The sequence below is a fragment of the Electrophorus electricus genome, chromosome 26 (assembly GCF_041902795.1).
Source record: "Electrophorus electricus isolate QZ-2024a chromosome 26, ASM4190279v1, whole genome shotgun sequence".
In the NCBI taxonomy this organism is placed as follows: domain Eukaryota; kingdom Metazoa; phylum Chordata; class Actinopteri; order Gymnotiformes; family Gymnotidae; genus Electrophorus; species Electrophorus electricus.
In genome coordinates this window covers 7,207,803-7,217,500 of record NC_137522.1, presented here as the reverse complement: position 1 = coordinate 7,217,500, position 9,698 = coordinate 7,207,803, and the positions used below count along the sequence as shown (strand labels likewise).

General features: G+C 48.4%; 1 protein-coding gene across 3 annotated transcripts in view; it reads right to left on the bottom strand.

Annotated features, from left to right (window-relative positions):
* fbn3 (fibrillin 3) overlaps window positions 1-9,698 on the bottom strand; it is a 59,965-nt gene that overhangs the window by 39,027 nt on the left and 11,240 nt on the right. For all 3 annotated transcript variants that reach the window (XM_035523151.2, XM_081708026.1, XM_035523152.2), the window contains exons 5-8: window positions 9,401-9,496; window positions 9,011-9,106; window positions 3,004-3,201; window positions 716-841 (exon numbers count right to left, since the gene is read on the bottom strand). In XM_035523151.2, the coding sequence (XP_035379044.2) occupies window positions 716-841; window positions 3,004-3,201; window positions 9,011-9,106; window positions 9,401-9,496 (516 nt within the window). The remainder of the gene's footprint in view (window positions 1-715; window positions 842-3,003; window positions 3,202-9,010; window positions 9,107-9,400; window positions 9,497-9,698) is intronic.

Here is a 9,698-nt window from a genome sequence, read left to right as displayed (position 1 = left end):
CAATTAAGTCAACGCAAAGTAACATTCTGCAGAGCACAGTCCGGCTGATTAAAAGCCTTTCTGAGCCACGGAGACACACACACACACACACACAAACTCACACACACACACAAACACACACACCAGTATTTGAGAGATATCCCAACACAATATCCAGAGTGCAGCAATTGAACTGCCGTTCTGGTTTGACGAGGACTGAAGCTGAGATTCTGACTAAATATTTCCTACCAATGGCTCTGTTCTCCACGAGCAATCACTGTCACATTCTTCTCAATGTTGTAACACTAAAGTTACTTTTGGAGGGCAGTCTCTGGCGATACGACACAGCATGTGACTTGTTTAAGATTCTGGGATTTAAGCCACATTTAAGCCTCCAAATGACCAAACTCTTTCTGCTAAATATAAGCTCATGGGACGCTTTCTGGACACAAAAACACTGTACTTTTTGGTTGACAGTGAGACTACAATGAGACTACATTAAAACTACAGTGAGCCTGCAATGAGATTTGAATAATTCCACATTGAGACAGCAACTGCAATTAAACTGTAGCGAGAGTACTGCGAAACCATAGTGAGACTACAACAAGACAACAATTAGACTGCAATGCGACTACAGCAAGACTACAATGAGACTACAGTGAATCCTTCAATAAACGACTAAAGTGACCACAACGAGACTACTGAGCAGGTGTGGCTTTGGTACGTGTGCGCTTACCTTCACACTTCTGGTTGGTCTCGCTCTGCCGATGGCCGGCGGGACACTTGCACTCGTACGAACCCACAGTGTTGATGCAGTTCCCCCCTGCACAGAGCCCTGGAATGGCCTGGCACTCATCCACATCTACCAAGAGCGGAGACAAAGAGAGAAGAAAGAATTTCAATGGGCAGCAACAATATTCATATTAGGCAACATCTTCCAGGAGAGTTTAACAATGCAGATGCTCCTCCGATTAAACAACGGGTTATGTTGAACTTTTACTTCGTGTTAAAGGTTGTTCTTCTGTGTGTGTTGAGTAATACTAACAGTGCAACAAAACGGTCTATACGCTGTACAGTAGTGATTTCACTGTAGGTTCCCATTCATAACTGTGTTAATTTTCTGTCAGCTACAGAAAACAGCTGCAACCTACACAAGATTTCCTCGTTTCCAATGAGACGTTAAGTGTAATTCGCAAGGTCTCTCCCCCCCTTCCAAAATGTCTCAAGTACTGGAAAAAGAGCTGAGAGTGTGTGGAAACCCAGCTCCCTCTCACAAGAGTAGAGCGTTGTTCAAACAGGAAATGTTCTCATCGCTCCTCTACAGCGCCTGGTCCCCTCAGAGTGAAGCAGTGGTCCGCAGTAGTGACCTGATCTGGGTGGAACTCTCCTGCCCTCTGTCTCTTTCTCTCACTCTCCCTCTTTCTCCCTCTCTTTCTCATCCTCGTTCTGACTCTTTCTTTCACTCCCCCCCCCACCCTCTCACCCCATCTGATTGAAGGTCATCATCTCTGGAGGTGGACAGATCCCAGTTGCGGCCAGCGTTCGGTCGTGAAGGGCAAACACATTCGCTGGACTTTGCTGTTTAGTTTTTGGGTTTGGTTTTTGGGTTTTTTTTGGGTTTTTTTAGCTTTAGCTTCCTCTCCTCTCACACATTAGCTCTGTGAGATCTCCAGCTCCAGATGTGAACTGGCAGACAGCTGGAAATGTCTGTGGCTCAGTTGCTTTCTATGTGTCTGGCTGATATGCATAAACCTACAGCGAGAATCATGGATTACACACCCCCACATATCCCCACCCCACCCTCCACCCGTGCTATTCCTTCTCCTGTACACTTCAAAACTGCATTGCTTCAACCTGTTTTCAATCACACCCTTCACACTTCCCTACCGAGACCCAAAATAGTTCCCATCAGTGCTCCGAGTCAGACGCTCCGAGTCAGACGCTCCGAGCGCTTTGTATTTGAGCCAGGCAGACTCCTGCGCTGGGTTTCAGGCCAGAACTAAGAGCTCTCTCTAACGATTGATTTTCTTTTAAAAAAAGCCTGTGGAATTTGATTCAAGTGTCTTTAAAGGGTTTTTATTCTAGTCATTGAACCAGGACCTCATGGAGTCTTAGCGTGGGGTGTTTTTTTTTTTTTTTTTTCCACGACACAAGCAGTGACGTGGACACAAGGTCCAGGGGGTTGGACGGGTGGAGGAAGGCTCATGCCGAGCTACGGCAGCAGACAGGTTATCTTCTCGTTCGATCACTTCACTGCACCTAAATCCCTACAATTATCCCGAGGTGATGGAGGGTGCCCTCATTTTCGCTGAGTCATGCGAGAGCGCTAGGCCTCGGGGCGGAAGATAAACAAGCCCGTGCAGACGGTTCCTCTTCGAGGCGCTGCAGAGACCTTCGTCTCCTGGTCTCGCGTCTTCCTGGACGCGCCGAGCCACTGTTCAAGTGAGTGGCTGTTGGGAGAGCTCATGGCCCACCAAGTGTCACACACTCATTCTTCCTTGCTGCGTGCTCTGGCTGGACATCGAGGAAGCTTTGCACGGTGCCATCCAACCTGCCGCTAGCCGCCATGTCAAACACTGCTGTTATTTCTTTTCAAAACCACATTCTACAATAAGACACTTACGAGAGCTGCCGACGTGAGCCGGGAGTGAGTCCGCGGGCGCGCAGCTAGAGAAGTCCTCTAATGTTCAGGTCATTTTTGTCACCAGACATGTCGCACCGCAGACCGGCCTTTAACTTCTGGTCTCTCAAGCTCATGCAGTTCAAAAAGTGGCTGATAAGAGGAAACTGCACGCTGACCGTGCTTTCGGCCAAGGATTTCAAAGGCGTGGAATCGATGCGAGAAGGCCCGACACTGCCGTTCGCCGGCCGCACGACTTACAACTTCAGATTTCGGAAAGCTGACATTCATTGAGGCGAAAACATCAGCACCAATCACCTTTTCGCCCCGTGGACAGGCTGAAAAACGATTGAGCTATGAACATGTAGTGTGGGCACGTCTGCCGTCCATATGTGAACTCTAACCTTGGCAGGCGCCGCTGCGGATGTTGGGGATGAAGCCGCGGCGACAGGGGTGGGGCTGGGCGGGGCACATCTCGCACGGGTGGCCCCAGGCGCGGCCAATAGTGGCACAGCACAGCGTCTTGGTGCACACGATGCCACTTAGCTGGCCCTGGCACATCTGGTTGCTGACTTGAGTAAAGCAAGGCCCAGTCCGGTAGTCTGTGAAAGGGAAGCAGGATCAGAGCGTTAAAGAAAACAATCAGAGAACGCCAGTGTTCACAGTATGTTAATATAACTTTAGCCACTTGGAAAATTGTTTGAAATTATGTATTTTCTATTCTGGCAATGGATGTCATGGGCTTGGTTGTCAAATGCAGATTTAGCTTGGCTATAAATATTCGAATAGGCTAACCGTGCTAAAAAGCTATGGGAGTTGTATGCAACTGTTTAGCAATTTTGGTCACTGCATTTAAAGGACCAGGCCGATTGCACAAGGTTGGATAACGGTGAAAGAACAGCTTGCATCCATTAACATTAATCCCAGGTTTCATTGTTAGTAAATTTAGCATTTATTGGCTCGACTATTTCTTTAGGATCGACCCTAAACTAGAACTGAAAAGCCCTGTTTAAAATCTGTGTCTGCAATTTTCTTTTTAAGACTTTAAAAGCATTCTCCAAGACTTTAATTCATGACAGAAACTGGCCCAGAATCTGGTGTAATTTTCCCCTATTACTAGCCACAAACAAAAGAAGTGATTCGATACTGCGATTTATAGTTTCATGATGACAAATGGCAGATGACAGTGTAGCTCTACACAAAGATCTAGTTGGCTGACAGAGTGAATGTCTGTGGCTGTGTGCTGTGTGTGTTTGTGTGCGCATTTCAATTCTAAAGATTGCCCTGTACACAGTCCCCCCACTGTGTTTGCTTCGTCCTTCTATAACAGGATTACTCTATAATGGCTAAGAAATGGCTGGGTTCTGTCAATAAGGACTTTTCCCATGACAAACACGCTCTGTATCCGCCTTGGTTTAAACAGACAGCGAACTGTGGAGGCTAGCGTGTTTATTTGGACGCAGAGATATTCGATGCGCACACACGAGCGAGCGAAGTGTGAAGTCGGAGAAAGCCTCGTTCCCAGGCCTCCCTTCTGACGGCAGGAGCTCCAGCTTGTTAACAAACCTTTACGCATTACGCAAACTGGCCTCAGATTACGAGCACCTGAGGACAAAATGTCCAGTCAGCCTGCCTAATTAAACACAAAACACTCAAGTGAAGTCTACAGCCTGTTAGTGCAGACTCGTGAATCTTCATTTCTGACTTTAGATTCACTTAAAATGGTTTAGGCTGTACTAGTCTTTATTCCTATTGTGTCATAGAGACCCATAACGTGAATTTGACACACACACGCATTTTATATACGAAATGTTTTGGATTTTGTATATATAAATAGTCTATAGGTAGGTGAGGAAGAATCTAGCACGAATACTGCTGTGAAATAAAAAGAGAGAGAGAGTCAGAGAGAGAGAGAGAGAGAGAGAGAGAGGGAAATGCAGAAAAAGAGGAGAAAGAGGAGAAAGCTTCCTCTCCTCCCCTACTTTACCACCTCCTTTCTCTGCTCTCCCGCGTGCACCTTTCAACTGACGATTCTTCCTGGAGTATTTAACTGCAGGAATGTGAGTCCTCCTCAACTTGGGGCTACCGCAGGGCGCGTCCTGTTCGCATCTGGACTCGATTAATAATGCCTGGTTGGGACTATGGAGGAACAAGCTCCAGCCCAGATGCAGCCATCCATATCCCGCTCCATAATTCATCATTCTCTTTCTCTCTCTCTCTCTCTCTCTCTCCCCTTCTCTCTCCCTCTCCATCGCTCCACTCCAACTAGCTATGGCTGCAGTCAGTCACTTTCAGTGCACATCTGATTAGCAGTATCACTTTTGAGGTAGCATGGCTGAATTGCAGTACCATCCCTCAGATGCATCCCTTAGGAATGTTCCAGAAATCGAGTGTCTGGAATTATCTAAAGGAAAAGTAATTGGACAAAAAAAAACAAAAAAGCATACAGAATACTTTGTGCAAATGTTTAAAATCCTCCATCAACCAAAAACTGAAGATATTAGAGCACTGGTGATCACACTAGACTTAAAGAATGCTGGAGGAAGCAGCGGTACAAGAGTGCATGTTCATCCTAAAGGCATGTGGGTGAGAGCATGTGGGCGGGACCTGCTCCAATCTACCCACCATCCCTCCCTTTGATCTCCAGAGACCCGAGGGCCACAGCCAAAAAATCGCTCGGAAGCCGTTAGAGCTGCGCAAAAAGAATTCGCGGGCCAAGTTCAGCACGGCTCCGTCTGTGTGTGCTTGCGGCTGGAGAGTAAAGCAGCAAAGCAGTCATGGAGCCAAGCAAAAGACCGGGGCCCTGCAAGCTCACTCTAACAGGAGCGGACTGGGATACCGGGCCTCGGATCCGTGCAGCGGAAACGGAGCGCCTCAGCCAAGAGCCTTGCTGGCGGTGCCGTATGGACCGCGTTCCCGGGAACAAACATCGGTCACAGTCCCAGACAGATTATGAGAGGGGGCGTACATGGAGGTGATGTAAGAAACTTTCGGAAGCAATTTTGCCTGATTACAGTTCAAGCTGCTCAACTGATCAAAACCATTCACCTACAACCCCAACCCGCCCTGCATCCCGTTCCCATTCAGTCACCATGGTGATTCCTTGCCAGATGATTCTGGCTCTGTGTCTTTTTTTGGAGAAATACATATTGCCAAGATGCTGAACTACGAGACTAAGCTTGAAACACCACCAATAAAAAAAAAAAAAAAAGCCCTTTTGAAGGTAGCTATGTGTAAAATTAGCTCTAGAGACTCTGTGACAAGGCTATCGGTAAACGATGTGATCTGATGATGGAAATCCAGTTTGGCACATGTGCCAGTGACTTGAACCCTCTTTGTCATTCTCGGTGCATATGGTCCAAAAGTGAAAAACAAGACAGACCACAGCGAGATGAACTGGCTCAGTGAAGGAATGAAGGCTAATCTAGTCTGGAATGCCAAGACTTGGGGCCGATCTCATTCTGCGATTAATACTCGGGAAAGGGGTGAATGACTGACAAAAACGTGCTCCATGGTGGACGCCTGGGAACCCTTCTCCACGCAGACGGCTCCTGCTGACTGATTCAACGTCCGTATTAAGACTAGGGGTGCTATGTAGTATATTTAAATGCCAGAGTTGTAGAATATGTAGGGATACTAACGTGTAAGGAAACATGTTAGCCCAGAATGGGAGAAGAATGGATCTATTTACACAGGCATATTAGCAAGGGAAATATTAGCGGCTCGGGTCTTCCCATCTAGTTTTTAATGTTTCCTGGATGGGCCAGCCTATAGCTTTTTACAGTCCCAAGATTTATCGAAAATCTAAACAGTAGAGTCAACTTCACCCCACTGCTGATCGTATCCCTGCTTCACACTTCCCGTGCTGCAGAAGAGTTCGTGGAAGCTCTGAGCTGTGGCAGCTGTATCTCTAGAAGCCTGTGTTTCACCTACACTTCACACTTCCACGCTGTGGCGACAGTGCGATCGTTATCGACCCCCATCCGCTCAGCAAGCTGCAGGTCGCCATTTCAGCACTGCTGCAAAATGACATGTGCACGCCAACGGGACTGTAGGCATCGTAGCCTGCTAACCCAATGGCTTTGCTATCCCACTGTGACCTTCAAGATCTCACAGAGGCCCCCAAGACTGGCCTTTGTTGCAGATAACCATCTCCAGCAGTGTGGCGATCACCTTCCGCAAACGCCTTTGCGGACGGGCCACGTTCTCCAGCCGAGGCCAGTGGAAATGGGAACGCAGAGCGCATACACAAACGGGAGGAGAAGGATACAGCTCCCAACACCGCTCTCGGCCTTAACCCGTTGCGCGGTCCTCATAAAACCCTACCCATGGCCCAGCCCAGCAGAGCTGCTCCCCACGGGGCTCCTCAGCAGATGGCCAGAGTTTCTCAAGAACATTCCAGCCATCGAGCTTCATCGGGATCTTATTACTTACTAACGTTGCTCATCATTGGAGAAACGTTTGGCTTCCTGCTAGACTTATTACTTCATAAACAAAGCATCAAGGACACGGGACCTTTCTCTAAAATCAGTCATCCGTGACTTCCCAATAACCTTCTCTGAGTTTGTATATACACTAAGTTTTGAAATACAACCTAACAATGGCTACAAACCATCAATCACGATGCAGTACTAATTCGAGGATAGATTGTAGAGGTTGCTGCACACTACCACGCAAGAACACTTTTTAAAAAGTGGGGGGGTTTTTTTTCCCTTTTTGATCTTCCATCGTTCTCGAGCGGAACATGCGCAAGAAACGGTACTAAAACAGAAGGCGTTCCTTGCTTTCCATCACCTCACTGCTGGCTTGACTGCCAAGGCTCTTCTGCACACGTTTCTTCCTGCTAACCCGAGAAACGCGTGGCCCGAGCCTTTGGCGCTGGAGCACGGCCGAGCCGACGAGCCGGGCCGGGCTGGGCCGGGCCGGGAGTGGGGGGGTTAGGGGTGCATGAGGACAAGCTTCCCAAGCATTTTTCATTGTTCCTTAGCAATGGAAATGATTTGAGTTGATGGGGCTTTCTGAAGTGGCAAACATCAAAAAGAATAGCAGGCCCCTCTTATCAGGAATTCTGAGGCATGGAGACAATTACAGAAACCAGCAGGAAAGAGCGAAAACCATTGAGATGGTGGTATGTGTCCCACTTCAGTGAGGTTTCAAATTCCGTCACACAGTGCTGCGAACACAAACGCATATTGTATTTTTTTTATACGTTACACTAAAAAACCCTAAACATATTTAATGAGCAATGCCTGATTGTGACTGATATTTAGTATCAGTGCTGCACATATATAGTGCTGAGGGTTGAACATTAACAGCCCCTGCAGACATAGAGCAGGACCTAAGCATGTGCATAGAGGCTCCAGCCAGGGGATGTCTGCAGGGTGCCTGGGAGGTTGGGGGTGGAACCGGGGCAAAATGCATGATGGCAGTAGGAGTCAGGCAGCCACCAATCCCAGTCTAGAGACCAGACTGTTTGTGCTGGCCTGCCCAGGCTTGGCTTTGTATATACAGCTGGGGACCTCATTTCTCTCTACATCCCCCCACCCCCACCCCCGTCTCCTGTCTCCCGTCCATTCGCGCCTCCTTACACCACTCCTCCTCAGTAAATGTCCAGAAAGCAAAGAGCACCCCCTCATTCAGACCAGGCGTTATTTATTGCCAGATGCTCAGATGCCCCCCCACAACAAAAAAAAATGTTTTCCAAGAAAACACTGCTAGGAGAAGGGACTGGAGAGAGAGAGAGAGAGAGAGAGAGAGAGAGAGAGAGAGAAGGAAGGAAGGTGAGGTGTAACATAAGGGGTGACTCCTGCTCTCCCTAGCCGGCGTAATGGAGGCTTCGCATCCAGTCGTGAGCCTGTCACCGTCTCACGCCTGCAGCCAAGGAGTTCACCTCCGACGGCACGTCTCGGCGCACGAGTGGGACGCTAGTTTGCCTTCCCACCCATATTACCTCACCAGCCCAGTGCTGGAACACTTTGCCCCGCGACCTGAGCCGCCCTGTTACACGTGCGGGAGCAAGGGGTCCGTTTCTCAGATGAGCTCCGAAGCGGGACTGCGCTGAGCGGGTTCCCCGAGTGGAGGTCTGCGCAGAGAACGCCACAGGCGCGGCGGCCACGGGCCGACGCCCTGGCCGGCTTCCGTGTTCTCAAAAAGCTGCTACATAGCAATGGAGAAATCGCAAGGAAAACACAGCCTTGACGAGGAAATGGCATTGACGAGGCCAAGTTGCTGTATGACTGTTGCCGGGCATTATCCCCACCGCTGCCCTGGCTGCGAGCTGTCGTGGGGTGGAACCCACCTCGGTGGGAACTGGCTAAAACTAACAGTGAAGACACTGAAAATTGTGGGAGCAAAAATAACAAAGTCGTTCTTGTAATGAAAGGCAGCGACATTATTAACACCGTAGCTTACCTCGCTCACACTGGGGGCCGGTGAATCCGTACACGCACGCACATCTGTTGGGCCCGATGCAGCGACCACCGTTCTGACAGCCACTCTCACACACAGCTGAAGGTAAAGAAGAAAAAAAAAACAAGACAAAACAGTTGAGTGCGTTAGTTTAGAGTTAACGCAACCTGTGCATTTCACTGTACGACATTCTTAATAACACACTGGGCATGAATGCTCAAGGTCAGAATCTCTCCTGAGCAAGCCTGCGACTGTAATGACAACAGATAAATCTCACAAAGCCTATCGATTCTGCCATGAGTGCAGTTAAGTTGGGCGTATTTCTTTGAGTGTACACATTTTTTTTGTCAGTATGTGTGTGTGCCTGCATGTGTTATGAGAAGAAATACTTACGCTGTCCACAGTGACCACCTGTGTATCCCTTCTGACATGTACAGGAATCCTCATTACAGATGCCTCCATTCATACAGCGGATGCTGCAGGACTGGACTATATGAGAGATAGAGAGAGAGAGAGAGAGAGAGAGAGAGAGAGAGAGAGAGAGAGAGGGAGAGAGAGAAACAGGGAGGTTTGAGAGAGACAATTTCAGCAGCAGCGTATTTATGTGACCTAAAAGGATTTTGACCAAAACCAACATTTTAACCCGAAATGCTTACTCGAGTAACAACGAATAAAAACAAGCCGGGCGTGA